The sequence below is a fragment of the Canis lupus genome, chromosome 5, assembly GCF_011100685.1.
Source record: "Canis lupus familiaris isolate Mischka breed German Shepherd chromosome 5, alternate assembly UU_Cfam_GSD_1.0, whole genome shotgun sequence".
In the NCBI taxonomy this organism is placed as follows: domain Eukaryota; kingdom Metazoa; phylum Chordata; class Mammalia; order Carnivora; family Canidae; genus Canis; species Canis lupus.
In genome coordinates, this window is record NC_049226.1 from 47,102,095 (window position 1) to 47,120,036 (window position 17,942).

At 37.1% G+C, this 17,942-nt stretch overlaps 1 protein-coding gene across 5 annotated transcripts in view; it reads right to left on the reverse strand.

The window, feature by feature from the left end:
* Positions 1 to 17,942, reverse strand: part of ALG6 (ALG6 alpha-1,3-glucosyltransferase) — a 66,705-nt gene that overhangs the window by 38,273 nt on the left and 10,490 nt on the right. For 4 of the 5 annotated variants that reach the window (XM_038537294.1, XM_038537292.1, XM_038537293.1 and 1 more), the window contains one exon: positions 5,116 to 5,200. In XM_038537294.1, the coding sequence (XP_038393222.1) occupies positions 5,116 to 5,183 (68 nt within the window). In that variant the 5' untranslated portion in view covers positions 5,184 to 5,200. Of the gene's footprint in view, positions 1 to 5,115; positions 5,201 to 11,266; positions 11,399 to 17,942 lie in introns of all 5 variants that reach the window. The other variant, XM_038537295.1, reaches the window with a different exon arrangement.

The following is a 17,942-nucleotide window of genomic DNA, read 5'->3' on the forward strand; positions in this document are numbered from 1 at the left end:
AGAAAATAAGAAATCACAGAATTCAAACATGAATTGAAACAGATCAGTTTCTCTTAGAATTGCCAGGTGTACATTTTTGGTTTTTCTAGTCTATCCACTCATAAAGAGAAAATTTCTGACATTATACTAAATTGTATTTCTTAGATTTCTTATGAACTTTGTGAAGTATTACATGACCAACTAATGATAAATCATACTTCTTTATACCATATGTCTCTGTTTCTGAGCCTACCATTCAGGATTCTCATGCTACACATTGCTTAATAAAGATTTCAACACTAGGGATGCCTGGGTGGCTCAGCGGTTTGGCGCCTGCCTTCAGCTCCAGATGTGATCCCGGAGTTCCGGGATCAAGTTCCAGGATCGAGTCCCGTGTTGGGCTCCCTGCATGGAGCCTGCTTATCCCTATTATTATTATCTTATTCATGAGAGACACAGAGAGAGGCAAAGACACAGGCAGAGGAAGGAGAAGCAGACTCCATGCAGGAGCCTGATGCGGGACTCGATCCTGAAACTCCAGGATCAGGTCCTGATCTAAAGGCAGACGCTCAACCGCTGAGCCACCCAGGTGTCCCTGTTGGGTTTTTTTTTAAGATTTTATTTATTTGAGAGAGTGCATGAGAATGAGGAAGGGGTAGAGGAAGAAGAAGTAGACTCCTTGCTGAGCAGGGAACCCGATGTAGGACTCTATCCCAGGACCCCGGGATCATGACCTGAGCCAAAGGCAGATGCTTAAATGACTGAGCCACTCAGGCACCCATTTAAACATTCTGGTACACCATTAAAAACATTTCTGGTTTTTAACAAAGAAAAAGAATGAAAATGTATACAGATAGTCAACTCTTGATTTTCTGGGCCAACGTAGGAGACAACTGATACAGAAATTGAAAAATGAGATAGATTAGTAATAGAATAACCCACCCTCCATACTAAATTCAGATTATATTCTCACTCCTGGAATCAATGTTTTCCCTGCCTAACATTAAGCCAAATGCTTCAATTTATCACTTTTCTCTAATCTTTCAATACTAAATATCACAATTATTTTTTATCAAAATCTTTGTTGAGAAGTACTTACCAGAGAATAGCCAAAAATATAATTATTTTATCCATGTAATTTTTTTGAAGTTATAAAAAGAATTACAAAACTCAAAAGCAACAAGCTGGTTTCCCTCAGCAAATACTACCTTATTCTATCAATCAAGCAAGAAAAAACACATTAAGAATGTACTAATAATTAGAACAATAATACTCACCAGTTAAATCATTGTATGAGGACATGAAACATGCTCAAAATAGTACAATAGTACTATAATACTATTAATAAATAATGATAAATATTTAGCTGATCTCTATTTTAAATGCTATGATACTGCCTACCAACCTATTAATTTGTGCATGAAACTCTCTCGTAAATGAATTATATAAAAGTAGTGACCAAGAACAAAGAATCCTAAATTGTTTATGGAACCACAAAAGACCCCATTATAGCCAAAGCAATCTTGAGAAAGAACAAGGCTGGAGGTATCATACGCTCCCTGATTTCAAACTATCAAAGCTATAGTAATCAAAACAGTATGGCATTAGCATGAAGCAGACACAGAGATCAATGGAACAGAATAGAGAGCCAGAAATAAACATGTGGATATATGGTCAATTAATCTATGACAATGGATGCAAAAACATACAATGTGGAAATGACAATCTCTTCAACAAATGGTGTTGGGAAAACTGGACAGCTATTTGCAAAAGAATGAAACTGTACCACTATCCTATACCACATACAAAAATAAATTCAAAATTTATTAAAAACTTGAATTTAAGATCTGAAACCACAAAACTACTAGAAGAAAACATAAGCAGTAAGTTCCTTGATATCAGTCTTAGCACTATATTTTTGGACCAGTCTTCTAAGACAAGGGTAACAAAAGCTAAAATAAACATACAGGATTACTTCAAACTAAAAAGCTTTTCCACAGTGAGGGAAATCAACAACAAAATAAAAAAGCAACCTCCTGAATGGAAGAATATGTTTGCAAATCATATACCCAATAAGGAGTTAATATCCAAAATATATAGAGAACTTACATATCTTGTACCAAAAAACAAACAGCCCAAATAAAAAATGGGCAGATGACCTGAATTGCCATTTCTCCAAGGACATACAAATGGCTAACAGGCACATGAAAAGATGCTCAACATCACTAATAATCAAAAAAATGCAAACCAAAACCACAATGAGGTATCATCTCATTACACTGGTCAGACTGGCAAAAAGACAAGAAACAAGTATTGGTGAGGATGTGGAGAAAAGGGAATCCATGAACTGCTGGGATATAACCTGATACAGCTACTATGGGAAACAGCACAAAGGTTCCTCAAAATATTAAAAATAAAACCAGCATACAGTCCAGCAATTCTACTTCTAGATATTTATCCAAAGAAAATAGAAACACCAATTTGAAGAGATATATGCATCCTTATGTTCCTTATAGCATTATTTACAATAACCAAGATAAGGCACCAACCTAAGTATCCATTGCTAGATCAATGGATAAAGAAGATGTGGTATACTAGTTAACTCTTGAACAATATAGAGGTTAGGAGCCTTGACCCCTGTTACATTTGAAAATCATATAGAACTTCTGACTCCTCAAAACTTAACTATTAATAGCCATTGACTGGAAGCCTTACCAATAACACAGTTAACACGTTTTGTATGTTTTATGTATTATATACTATATTCTTACAATAAGGGAAGATAACGAAAAGAAAATGCTATTAAAATCATAAAATCTGGGCAGCCCGGGTGGCTTAGCAGTTTGGTGCTGCCTTCAGCCCAGGGTGTGATCCTGGAGATCCGGTATCAAGTCCCACGTCGGGCTCCCGGCATGGAGCCCACTTCTCCCTCTGTCTGTCTCTCTCTCTTTGTGTGTCTCTAATAAATAAATAAATAATCTTAAAAAAATCATAAAATCAAATACACTGATAGTACTGTACTATATTTATTTTTAAAATTCGCATGGAAGTGGATCTCTGCAGTTTGTTCAAACCTGTGTTGTTCAAGGGTCAACTAAATAGGGACACCTCGCTGGCTTAAGTGGTAGAGGATCCAACTCTTGGTTTCAGGGTTGTAAGTTCAAGCCCCATGTTGGATATTAGGGTCACTTAAATAAGCTTTAAAAAAGTGGGGGGTTGGGACGCCTGGGTGGCTCAGCAGTTGAGCATCTGCCTTAATGATACTGGAGTTCCAGCATCAAGTCCCGCATCGGGCTCCTGCAGGAAGCCTGCTTCTCCCTCTGCCTGTGTCTCATGAATGAATGAATGAATGCATGAATAAATAAATCTTTTTTAAAAATACGTAAATAAAATAAAATTAAAATTAAAGAAGGGGGGGGGGACCAACTAAATATCCACAGTGGAATATCTACAAAAAAGAACAAATTCTTGTCATCTGCAACAACACGATGGACCTAGAGGATATTATAAGTGAAAGAAGTCAGACAAAGACAAATCCTGTATTATTTTCCTTATATATGGAATCTAGAAAACAAATGAACATAATAGATTCATATAGACAGGAAACAAACCTGATTATCAGAGTGAGAAGGGGTTGTGGGATGGACAAAATAGGTGAAGGGGATAAAGAGGTACAAACTACTTATAAAATAAGTAAATCACGGGGATGTAATGTACAGCACAGGGAATATAGTCAACAATACTATAAGTTTGTATGGTGACAGGTGGTGACTAGACTCATCATGGGGATCATTTCATAAAGTATAAAAATATTAAACCACTATGATATTTACCTGAAACTAACAGGGTTTTATGTCAATTATATTTCAATTTAAAAATAACAATAAATGTATTTTAACATTGAAAAAAAAGATATATTTCCTCAAATAAAATCCCATGAAATGGTTCTTTTGGGTGTTAATGACTCGAATAATTTATCAACATACAGAAAATAAAAAGCAGTGACTAAAGCAATCAACAGAACAATGCAAACAGTTTATACAGTCTCTAATAATCTATTAGGCATCCAATACATCAATAAATAAATGTTACCAGAATATGTTCAATAAAAATGGCACAGGCACAAATTTCTGTAAAGATATAACCACACATAACATTTCCTGAGAGCTCATTTTGTTGCAGATGCTGTTCTAAGCGCTTTACATGTATCATTTTATTCAATTATCGCAATAATCCTGTGAAATATGTATTCTATCATTTGTACTCTACAAGTTTGATAAAACCATGGCAGAGGGCAGCCCTGGTGGCTCTGCGGTTTAGCATCGCCTTCCACCCAGGATGTGATCCTGGAGACCCAGGATCAAGTCCCACGTCGAGTTCCCTGCATGGAGCCTGCTTCTCCCTCTGCCTGTGTCTCTGCCTCTCTCTCTCTGTGTCTCTCTGTGTCTTTTTTAAAGATAAAAATCTTTAAAAAATAAAAAAAAAAAAACACCATGGCAGAGAAAATTAAATAATTTCACCAAAGGTCACACAGCTAGTAAACCAGGATCTGAACTCAGGCAGTCTGGGCAGCCCAAGTGGCTCAGCAGTTTAGCGCCACCTTCGGTCCAGGTGTGATCCTGGAGACCCAGGATTGAGTCCCGCGTCCGGCTCCCTGCGTGGAGCCTGCTTCTCCCTCTACCTCTCTCTGTGTGTCTGTCATGAATAAATAAATAAAATATTAAAAAAAAAAAAAAAAAAAAAAGGACTCAGGCGGTCTGACTTGAGCACCAACATTCCTTACCACTAAGCTACTGCTCTTTCACATCTCATTCATTTCTAATAAAAAAAGCTTTATGAAACCACCAGAAAAAATACTGTTAACTCAGGATGATTCTTCAGTTTATGTCCAGACGAGCTTCTAAGGCATATAGTGTTCTATCCTCAAAGTTCTTATCATATTCCAGCTGGTGAGTACATAGGTAACATTCATGAGTATAAAATTTCAAAGATGACCCTCAATATGCAAGGTAATACATCAGAGATATCAGTATACACGAAAATGAGGATGCTGAAGATGAATATTTTCCTTTTAAATTATCTTAAATAATCTGTATTACATGATAAACAATAAAATCAAGTTAAAATGATCCATACCATTGTTTGACCGGTAAATTAAAAGTAATTTCTTGCCAGTGTCTCTGAGCTTCATAATCACCAAACATAGGGGGTTTTCCAGCACCTAAGATGAAAGGTAAAAAGAGCCAGACAACAATGTACTTTAATATATCAATGACATTTATTTCCTTATGAAAATTTTCTAAATTATAGAAAGGCAGTGCAGGTTAAAGAAAAGAACACAGACATAATCAAAATAGCAGAGATGAGGCCTGAATTCTAGCACTACTAGTACACTGAATGACTATGTGACCTTGGACAAATTACTGAACCTCCTTAAGCCTCAGCACATTAAAAACAGGATCTACCTAGAAGACTATTGGAATAAATAAGATAATGATGTAAAATACCCAGTAAAGTATGTGGCACACAGTAAACATTTAATAAATATAAGCTATTGTTAACATTAGTTAATAATACTAATTATAAAATATCCAAGTTTATTTTTACTTCATGAGAAAAAGTCACATACTGTCTGGTAAATATCATAAAACAATAATAATAATAATCAGTATCTATATTTTACAAGGAGCTTTTGCAAACTAAATATAAATAACTGTTCAAGTATAGAACCAAAACCAGATTATATGTTACAAAGACATTTCTTAGGTCAGGCTTTGCTGTCAAATAAGTGATATAAAGACTGTCAGTTTACAACTTTTTTTAAAAATTTCAAAACTGCTAATACAGGATAATAGAGCTTTAATAACTAACAGTTGAGAGTACTTCCTATGTGCCAGATACAGCAATGAAACAAGTATTATTATTATCCCCACTTTAGAGCTGAAAAAAGAGGTAATTCACCCAGCATCAAGCAGCAGAGTTGGACTTGAACCCAGGCAAACTCGCTCTGTAATCCATGCTTTTAATACCTAATTTATATTGCATACAACTTGGTTAAATAAGTTATTAACCTTAAGTCATGTTGGATGATATAGAGGTAATTCCATTTAGTAAATATCCACTATTCACCTAGCAGGTAACTATAAAAGTGTGAGAAGCCCAGACATGTACAGTACAGTCACAAGGTTTTAAATCAGCAACTGAATATCACATACCGTCAAATATACTCAATAATCCATTAGCTATTAATTAATGCCACATTGGAGAATGATATATTAACACTCACTCAAATCCAACCCAGATTTTCTCCAGGTTTGTAACACTACACTAAATAGGGCTTTTTGCATTTAATGGCTATGTTATACCAATATTCTTTAGTGGCAAGCATCTTCACCCAAGGAGATAACCCCACTGTTGAGATAATCATGAGAAAAGCAGATTAACATCTCCAAAGTATATACAGAGAGTAACTGTCACAAGCAATTACCCACAGTATAGACACACATATACACATACACCTGTCCCTCTCAAAAAATACTGTAACTTGTTCATTTTTGTATTCTCAGATGTAATGGCACCTGGTAGATTGATTCTCAGTTAATGATGCTGAAGAATACTGATACAATCGGCATGCTATAACAAGGATTTTAAGTTCAAAAGATTTGAAATTTTGAATCCCTGATTTTCCACTTACCATATGTGCAACATTAAGTAAGCAATTTGTGATGACAGACCAAATTATGCTATTCTTTTTTTTTTAAGATTTTTAATTTATTCATGAGAGACACAGAAAGAGAAGCTCTAGAGACACAGGCAGAGGGAGAAGCAGGCTCCCATGAGGAGCCTGATGTGGGACTTGATCCCAGGACTCCAGTATCATGCCCTGAAGGGAGACGCTCAACTGCTGAGCCACCCAGGTGTCCCTATGCTATTCTAATACAATGTTCATTTATTGGTTCTTGCCCAAAACATCTTCAATTATTCTCAGAGGCTGAAATTCCTAAACCTCTGTTCATGCTGCTTACTCTCTATTACATCCCTTCCATCAACTCATATCCAACCTTCAAGAATCAAATTCTCAAATTCCAAATTCTCCATGAAACCTTCCTTGTAAATTAAAAACACCTTGTTGACTGATTTTTAAAAATTTGAGAGAGAGAGAGAGAGAGAGCAAGGGCAGGGGGAGTGGGACAGGTAGAAGGAGAGGAAAAAGGAAAACCAGACTTCCACTGAGCACAGAGCCTGACAGGTTACTGAGATCATGACCTGAGCCAAAAGTCAGATGCTTAACTGACCAAGCCACCCAGGCACCCCTACTGTTCACTGATTTTTGACTTTGTGTAATACTTATATTTTCAGTATCACATTATTTTGTCATATGACTATACTATTTCGTAATAGTATAGAACTAAGAATTTTAGTTCTTATGAACAAGAGACTATGATTTTACAGATTCAAAGGAAACATATTGCTATGTACATACTTTCATTAAAAACTTAGTTAACTGAACAGAAGAGGAAAAATAACCTATAATTTTTTTAAAAAGGGAAAATATATCCCCAATGAATTGCAATTTTTACATGTGTATTTTATAGGATAGGGATGTGTTTCTCTTTTAAAGAATACAAGCACTGTCTATGGCTTCTTTTGTGGGAGGAGGAATTGATTTCTATTTTTTGTTTATTTTGTTTTTGTTTGTTTAGTTCCACTGGAATAATAAAAGTCAGAGAAGATCTTGGATAATTTTCTATACCTGAAAAAATCCAACTATCTAGATTTTCTATAATTGCTCTAGACTTGTGGTCAATGTGGAAGAATTTACTACCATTCTCGAACAAATAGAAGAATGGATAATGACTCTCTTTAGATTTGAGAAACAAGTTTCTATCCAGAGTCTGACCTACTTCAATAAATCCAGCTGACACTGGCCATGAAATTAGTACTTAAGTTTTTAAAACTGCTAAAGTGCCCTTAAAGCAACCCAGAAGGACAACCCAACTGTACCTATGGGAGCTTCACCTGGGAAGGACAAAAAGGATTCCTTCCACAGTGATTAATTCTACAAATTCATTTACATAAAATTCAGAATTATATAAAGAAAACACACTAATGTATATTCCTGGAGTTTCAATTTTGTCTTGTTTTTTAAGGAAATGGGCTTAAGAGCACTTAAATATTCCATTTTATTAATTGTTGAACTAACCAGAATTATGCTATAATTAAAAAAACAAGTAGTTTCTTTGATAACAATACATTCTAATTGCCTTTACATTTAAATTTTAAACATTCTAAGAAAAGAGAATTTGGCTAAAATTTTCCAGAACAAAATCCTCCTTTTATATGTTCTTGGTGAATAAAAGGAAACTTATAAATAGCAGTGGATAAGTAGAGAAACCAGTATAATTAAGATTTCTTTTCTTTTTAGTTTTTATTTTTTTAAGATTCTATTTATTTATTTGAGATAGAGAGTGAGAGAGACAGAGAGAGAGAAAGAGAGAGAGAAAACATAGGCAAAAGGACAGAGGGAGAAGGAGAAGCAGATTCCCCACTGAGCAGGGAGCCCTATGCAGGGCTAGATCCCAGGACCCCAGGATTATGACCTGAGCCAAAGGCAGACGCTTAACCAACTGAACCACCCAGGTGACACTCTTTCTTTTCTTTCTTTTTTTTTCTTTTAAAATTTACTTATTTAATGGGGTGAGAGTGCAAGAGTAAGGGTAGAGGCAAAGGGAGAGGAAGAGAATCTTCAAATCACCTCCCACTGAGTGTAGAGCCTGATCCCCTAACCCTGAGATCATGATCTAAGCCAAAACCAAGAGTCAGATGCTTAACCTAGACTGAGCATCTGCTTTTGGCTCAGGTCATGATCTAGCATCAAGCCCAACGCTGGGCTCCCTACTAAGCAAGAGTCTGCTTCTCCCTCTCTCTGTGCTCTCTCTCTCTCAGTAAATAAATAAAATCTTTTAAAAAAATAAATAGGGGCACCTGAGTGGCTCAGCTGTTGAGTGTCTGTCTGCCTTCGGCTCAGGGCTTGATCCAAGAGTCACGGGATGGGAGTCCCACATCGGGCTCCCTGCATGGAGCCTGCTTCTCTCTCTGCCTATGTCTCTACCTCTCTTTCTGTGTCTCTCACGAATAGGTAAAATCTTTAAAATAAATAAATAAAATACAGTCTACTTTAGTAACTGATATGTTGCAAAAAAAGATTCTCTATGGCTATCCCTTCTTAACACTCCACACAGCCTTTGGGGGAAAAATTATATTAGAATAAAATAATTTTCCTTTGTTCAAGTGTTGCTTTTTGCTCAAAAAGATGGATAACACTTGGGATCAACTATAGAGGAACTGTGAATCTCTACAAGACATAAACAACCAATACTAAAATCAGAATTTGCTTCCTCCCTGGAGCTCCTGGCTGGCTCAGTTGGTGAAGCCTGTGACACTTGATCTCAGGGCTGTGAGTTCAAGCTCAATGACAGGTGTAGACATTACTAAAACATAAATAAGCTTAAAAAAAAAAAAAAAGAAATAAGGAATCTGTTTCCTCCCAAAGCTTGTTTAAAAGTAACAAGCAATATTTATTCAAATTTTTAGGTCTATAAAATTAATTACATAAGCAGCACTTAATGGGTATAAATATGTAAGAGGTATACATTTTAGATAAATTTAAATTACAATACATTTAAGTAGTTTGCCTATACAATATATGCATTTCAAAGGAGAAGTAATGGATTAATACTTAGCAAGCAGACCTGAGCTTCCTCACTTGAGTGCTTCCTAATTAGAATCTTAAAATAAGATAAATGAAAAGTAAACTAAAATAAGCATGTGAAAAAGACATTATGATAACAGAAAAAGTATTCTAATTAAGAGGGAAAAAAAATCTCAGCAGAATCACAGATCTCATATTTAATTCTAAATTCTCCCAGCCTCCTATGATATAGAAGTTCTTCACATGTGAGTGCTAAAAATGTTGTATTCTTTACGGTGGGGCTAAGAACTCTGACAGAATCACCATTTTTTCTTAGTGCTCAGCATTTTATTCTTCTCATCTGAAAAATGACAAAAACATATAATAACCACCTATAAAAGATGCCTACAAATATTCTACTACTGTGCAATAACAATACTTGTCCTATACAGTAATCCAAAAGTAATCTTTTTAAGTTGACTTTCTTATGGGACAACTTAATTATTTTTTTAAAGATTTTATTTATTTATTCATGAGACACACACACACACAGAAGCAGAGACATAGGCAGAGGGAGAAGCAGGCTCCCTGTGGGGAGCCTGATGGTAGGACTCAATCCCAGGACCCCAGGATCATGACCTGAGCCAAAGGCAGACGCTCAACCACTGACCCACCCAGGTGCCCCAAGAGTGAAGTTTAAAATAAGCAGGAGTCCTGTTTTCCAGAAAAAGTAATTGAGTAAACTCAGACTTTAGGAGAGAAATGTTAGAATAAATAACGTAAGTAAGCCACAAGGATAGAAAAGTATTATATATGCTTATTGTCCTTTTCCAGTTTCCATTAAGCATCTGATTACATAGGCCAGTAACACTAAAATAGCATAATTTCTTAAATTATATTATTCTACTCTATACCTTTAGTTATTTTCAACTTCACCTCAACCCAAAAAGTTCAAAGAAAATAATGTACCTGTCAAAATTAGAAGACAAAAAGAAAATTATATAAGAACAACATAATGGTTAGGAATAAAATAGTTCTTAAAAAAATAAATAAATAAAAATAAAAATAAAATAAAAAGGAATAAAATAGTTCTGAAGAAAGAAAAGGAGATGACCATCCAATGGACCAGTTATGGGTTGAAAGCAAAGGTAACATAAATTACACATTTTACATAACAACTTTTAACTGGGCTTTTCTTCTGACCTCCTTCCCCCATTCTTGCTACCAAACTAATTCCCTCCTTCCATTCACAAACTTCTAAGAGTTGAGGCAGCCCCGGTGGCTCAGTGGTTTAGCACCGCCTTCTGCCCAGAGCGTGATCCTGGAGTCCTGGGATTGAGCCCCACGTCAGGCTCCCTGCATGGAGCCTGCTTCTCCCTCTGCCTGTGTCTCTGCCTCTCTCCTTCTGTGTCTCTCATGAATAAATAAAATATTTAATAAGAAAATAAAAATAAAAATAAAAATAAAATCTTTAAAAAACAAACTTCTAAGAGTTGATATGCCCTCTTGTTAACTTCCATTTAGTACTCAATTCATTACAATCTGATAATTGAAAGGCTCACAATGGCCTACTGGAGATCTTTTGTCTAGTCTTACCTTTCACACTACTTGACAGTCTAGAATTTAGGTCAGTCCTTATTTCTTAAAATTCTCCAATTTCCTGGTTTCCAGGCTCTAATACTCCTTCCTCAAGGTTTCTTCTCAACCCCTTTTAATAATTCCTCTTCTCTGTTAAAGTGATCAGTGGTCAAAAAAAAAAAAAAAAAAAAAAAGTTTTATTTTTGCACTATAAATGTCCCCAACCCTGTGGCTTTAACCACCATTAGGATCAGAGTAACAGGGGCCCCTGGGTGGCTCAGTGGTTGAGCATCTGCCTTTGGCTCAGGTCATGATCCTGGGGTCCTAGGATGGAGTCCCACATCAGGCTCCCCACAGGGAGCCGGCTTCTCTCTCTGCCTGTGTCTCTGCCTCTCTCTGTTTCTCATGAATAAATAAATAAAATCTTTTAAAAAAAAAAATCAGAGTAACAGATGGAGCTTTTAAAAACACAGATTAGACCAGTTTCCAGCAACGTGGCAGACTTAGGTCATAAAGACACCTCCAATACAGGGTGGGGTATGGCTGAATTAGCATCAAAACAAGAGAATTCCTTAGGAGACAGAAACAACAAAAGAAATTTAAGATCCAGACAAGTAAGCACTTGTCCTGAGGGTATCCAATGACCTCTTCTGGCTATGGGTCAGCAACTGAGAAGTTCTATGCAATGCATAAGGAGGTATAGCTTAGAACTTGAACAGGTAAAAACTTCAGTGTCAGAATCATCTACTAGGATATAAAATAACAATGCCTTTGGGGAAATGGTGAAGATAGTATTTATCTCTGCCTTGGTTCCTGGTAGTACAGGAAAAAAAGAAGTCTCCTGAAAATTCCTAACATTATCACACACTCACCCAGTATAGGTCCTAAATTCACACCAAGAATTACAGCCAAAGAAACCTTAAGATGAGAATTTAATTTGACTTTTGTTAATAGAGCTCAAAGGGGCATAGCAAGAGGCACCCTAAATCTTCTGTGGAGAAATACACAGTAAACTTGAGCCTCAAAGAATTCTCACAGATAAAAGTTTCTAGTAACTTGAACTCACAATTTTTTTTTTAAAGATCTTATTCATTTATTTGAGAGAGAACAAGGGCAGAGGGAGAGGGAAAAGCAGAACCCCCACTGACCAAAGAGCCCGATGTGGGACTAAATCCCAGAACCCTGGGAACACAACCTGAGCCAGAGGCAGACACTTAACCAACTGAGCCACCCAGGAACCCAAGCTCACAATTAAAAAAAAAAAAAAAAAAAAAAATCACTAAACCCACAAACAAAATACCATGAGCTAGAGTCCAAAGAACCAACAAACCAGGAAATCAGACTGCAGGGATTAGAATTTTCTGAGAGGAAATATAAAATAAGTATTGCTAATATGTTTAAAGATATAAAAGAAGGCACAGAATATGTTGAAGGAACAAGAGACAATTAGAAATGATGAAAATGATTTGAAAAGGAAACAAATAGAACTTTTGGGAATAAAAAAATACAGTAACTAAAATTGTAAAAACTCAATGGACAGTTAAAAAACAGATTAAACACAACCAAGAAGGGGATCCCTGGGTGGCTCAGCGGTTTAGCACCTGCCTTTGGCCCAGGGCACGATCCTGGAGTCCCGGGATCAAGTCCCGCATCGGGCTCCCGGCATGGAGCCTGCTTCTGCCTCTCTCTCTCTCTCTCTCTCTCTCTCTATGTCTATCATAAATAAATAAATGAATGAATAAATAAATAAATAAATCTTTAAAAAATATATAATAAAATAAATAAACACAGCCAAGAAGAAAAGCAATGAAAAAGATAGATCGGAGGATTATTTAAAAAGTAGTATGAACAAACTATGAAATGGGAAATATAGATTATGAGACATAGAGGATAGGATGAAAGGACCCAACATACATCTAATAAGAGTTGCACAAGGAAAATAGAAATGAAGGAAATGCAATACTTGAAGAGAGAAAGGAAAATATAAACTCGATGAAACAAAGAGATTGTTGTCTGTTTTATTTTCTGCTATATAACCTGCCTTTGGCATGGGTACCCTATATATATGTGGCAAATTAATAAAAGACTAAAGAGCTAACATATCTAACCAGAGTTTTACAAGGAGGAAACAGAATGAGAAGAGACAGAAAGAAAGTTTCTATTGATTAAAGTCAGAAATCCCAGAAAATTCTGAGGATAATTTTTTTAATACTCGTATATTAATACATCATAGTGAAACTGCAACGAGAGAAAAGACAAATTACCTATAAAGAAATAACAGCTAAAATGACAGCTGATGTCTGAACAGAGCAACAGAAACTAAAAGACAATGAAATGAGATTTTCAAAATATTAAGAGAAAAGGATTGTTGGGGCGCCTGGGCGCCTGGGTGGTTCAGTCAGTTAAGCATCTGCCTTTGGCTCAGGTCATGATCTCAGGATCCTGGGATGGAGTCCCACATCTTCCCCTCTCCTACTTGCCACTCCTCCTGCTTGTGCTCTCTGTCAAATAAATAAATAAAATCTTAAAAAAAAAAAAATGTCAACACAGAATTCCAAACCCAGTAAAATGTTAGGACCTAGAGCAAAATAAGGCATTTTCAGATAAAAACTAAGCCACCAACAGGCTCTCACTAAAAGAAAACCTCCCAGGAGGTACCTAGTTGGTTCAGTTGGTAGAGCATGTAACTCTTGACCTCAGGATGCTGAGTTCAAGCCCCATACTGGGAACTAAAGCCTACTTTAAAAAAAAAAAAGTTTTTTAATTTAAAGAAAAGTTTTAAAAACCTCCCAAAGATTTGAGGTGCCTGGGTGGCTCAGTCAATTGAGTTTCTGATTCTTGATCTTGGCTCTTGTCTTGATCTCATGGTCATGAGTTCAAACCCCACATTGGGCTCTGTGCTGGACCTAGAGACTACTTGAAAAAAACAAAAACAAACAAAAAAACTCCCAAAGATGGACTTCAGTAAGAAAGAAAATTATCTCAAAAGAAGATACAATATGTAAAAAGGAAGGTTAAGCACAGAAAATGAGAAACATCAGGGTAAACCTAAGTACTATTAATTGTATAAAACAGTGATTAATGTCTAAAATCTTAGGCAATAATAACATTTTAATAGCAGAGATGAGGATTTGTAACTAGTGTTAAAGCATCTCATGGTCCTTGCATTGTTCAGAAAGAACATATAAATATTAATTTTAGACTCTGTTAAATCAGTATATGAAAATCTCTACACCAACGCCCTGAAAGAAAACAAAGCATAACTTCCAAACCATCAGGAGAAAGTGGAATTAGGGTGGGGAACTCGTTAGTCAGGTCTAAGTGACAGGGATTCAGAGGTAAAGAGTAAAAGGATAAGGGTGCCTATTTAAAAAAAAAAAGAACGAACCATCTGCTCCACCCACTGAACCAGCCAGGCACCCCTCAGCAACAAGCTTTTTTTTAAAGATTTTATTTATTTATTCATGACAGACACACAAAGAGAGGGGCAGAGACATAGACAAAGAGAGAAGCAGGCTCCATGCAGGGAGCCTGATGTGGGACTCTATCCCAGGACCCCGGGATCACATCCTGGGCTGAAGACATGCACTCAACCGCTGAGCCACCCAAGGTGTCCCAGCAACAAGCATTTAGAAAAATGATTTTTTAGGGGCACCTGAGTAGCTCAGTCAGTTGAGCATCTGACTGTTGATTTTGGCTCAGGTAGGATCAGTGTCATGAGACTGAGCACTGCATCAGGTTCCAAGCTCAGCTGGGAATCTGCTTGAGATTCTTTCTCTTCCTCTTCCTCTGGACTCCCCCACTCCCCCACTCCCTCTTTCACTCTAAAATAAATAAATCCTTAAAAAAAAAAAAATGAGGGGCACCTGGGTGGCTCACTGGTTGACTTCTGGCTCAGGGCATGATCCCAGGGTGCAAGGATTGAGTCCTGCATCAGGCTCCTTGCGATGAGCCTGCTTCTCCCTCTGCCTATGTCTCTGCCTTTCTCTCTCTGTCTCTTATGAACAAATAAATAAAAATCTTTTTAAAAAAATGAAAGAAAAACAGTTTTTTAAAAGATATCATCTATAGGGGATCCCTGGGTGGCTCGGCGGCTTAGCGTCTGCCTTCAGCCCAGGGCATGATCCTGGAGTCCTAGGATCGAGTCCCGCATCAGACTCCCTGCATGGAGAATGCTTCTCCCTCTGCCTGTGTCTCTGCCTCTCTCTGTGTGTCTCTCATGAATAAATAAATAAAATCTTTAAAAATAATAAAAATAAATAAAAGATATCTGTAACAATGAGAGAAAAATATGTAAGATAGCTAGGAATACATCTAATAAAGGATACATAAGACTTTCATGTAAAAAGACGACTTAAATAGGGGTGCCTGAGTGGCGCAGTCAGTTAAGTAGAAGACTCTTCTTTAGGCTCTAGTCATGATCTCAGGATCATGAAATCGAGCCCCGCATCAGGCTCCTGGCTCAGTGCTATCTGCTTGAATTTCTCTCTCACTGTCCCCCTCTGCCTCTCCTTGTTAAATAAAGGGAGAAGATACATATCATCTTAATGGATTAAAAGTCCCAGTGTGGGGGTGCCTGGGTGGCTCAGTAAGTTAAGCATCTGCCTTTGGCTCAGGTCATGATCCTGGGGTCCTGGGATCCAGCCCTGCATCAGGCACCCTGCTCAGCAAGGAGTCTGCTTCTCCCTCTGCTCCTTCCCCATGGTTTGTTCTCTTTTGGGTAAATAAATAAATAAATAATCTTTTTTAAAAAATAAAAGCACAAATCATAAAAGAAAAAGATTAATAAATTTCACTATTTTATCCTGTCTATCTAGACATCTTAGGATGTGGGGTGCCTGGCTGGCTCAGTCAAAAAGCATGCAACTCTTGATCTCAGGGTCTTGGATTCAAACCCCATGTTGAATATAGACATTACTTAAATAAACTTAAAATAAAAAGAACCTTAAGATATGATAAGAAGGGAGGCCTGGGTGGCTCAGTGGTTGAGCATCTGCCTTTGGTTCAGGGCATGATCCCGAAGTTCCTAGGATCAAGTCCCATATGGGGCTTCCTGCATGGAGCCTGCTTCTCTCTCTACCTATATCTCTGTCCCTCTCTCTGTGTCTCTCATGAATAAGATATGAAAAGATAACCCATAAACTAGGAGAAGATATTAACAATTGTACAAAGGTTACCTTCCAAAATATAGAATGCTTGAGGAAAAAAAAAATACAGAATCCATAAAAAAAATGGAAATATACAAATGATAGCAAATATCCCAGAAAAGGAAATAGAAATGGCCAGTAAACAGGAAAATAGGTTTAAGCTTTTAGTAATGAAGGAAAGTCAAATTAAAAGCATAATAAAATATCATTTCACACACTCCAGGGAGGCAAAAATTCAAAATCTTAATACTACCAAAAGTTGTGAAGTATGTGGGGTAACAGGGACCCTTCCCTTTGGGAACTGCCTGAATACTAAAAACAGCTTAGAATGGATGACTGAGATGAAATTTGAGCCTGGGTGGCTCAGCGGTGTGGTGCCTGCCTTTGGCCCAGGGCACAATCCTGGAGTCCCAGGATCGAGTCCCACATCGGGTTCCCTGTATGGAGCCTGCTTCTCCCTCTGCCTGTGTCTCTGCCTCTCTCTCTCTCTCTCTCTCTCATAAATAAATAAATAAATAAATAAATAAATAAATAAATAAATAAATAAATAAATAAATAAATCTTAAAAAAAAAAAAAGGACACAAATGTTTTCTGGTTCATCTCTTGCACTTTGTTAAGAGCTAAGGTTGTGTGTGAGCTTAGAGAGATACTGAATGAAAATAGGACCTGCCTACTTTGGTTCTAGCCAAGATAAAAGGATTCCTGCAGTTGGCCCAACTTGTTCATCATAGAGCTGCACTGAAGTATGAAGCCAGGGCCTAAACTGTTGCTCTTTGTGACCAGCTGAAAGTGGATTTATGTCTTCTTGTGCCCCCAACCAAATTCTATGTCTCACAATTGACCCTTTTTTTTTTTTTTAAAGATTTTATTCATTTATTCATGAGAGACACACAAAGAGAGAGAAAGGCAGAGACATAGGTAGAGGGAGAAGCAGGCTCCATGCAGAGCCTGATGTGGGACTCGATCCTGGGACGCCCTGGGCTGAAGGCAGGCACCAAACTGCTGAGTCACCCAGGGATTCCTGACCCTTTTTTATATGACTAAAATGTACCCAACCCTTAACATATCCAAAATGGAATTCATTCATTACCTTCCCCACTGAGCCTGCTGTGTTTTCAAGTCTCAGGATCTCTGAACTAGAAACCAAACTCACTGTCAAAATCTTCCTTCTTATCCCCACACACAATTTTTCATTACATTTTGTTGATTTTTATTCAATGTGGCTCAAAATTAGTCACTTAGACAGGCCTCATCATCCTTTGCCTAGACCACTGCAACCAGCTTTGTGCAACACTTCAAATAAGTGTTATAAATTGATGTAAGGCCACAGCACATATATGCTGCCAGTATGGTCTTGCTACCATCAGCCCCTCCTTGTTCTACTCCAAATTCCATGCTGCCTCTATAGTTGTCTTTTTTTTTTTTTTTTTTTTTTTTTTATTATTTATGATAGTCACAGAGAGAGAGAGAGAGAGAGGCAGAGACATAGGCAGAGGGAGAAGCAGGCTCCATGCGCCGGGAGCCCGACGTGGGATTCGATCCTGGG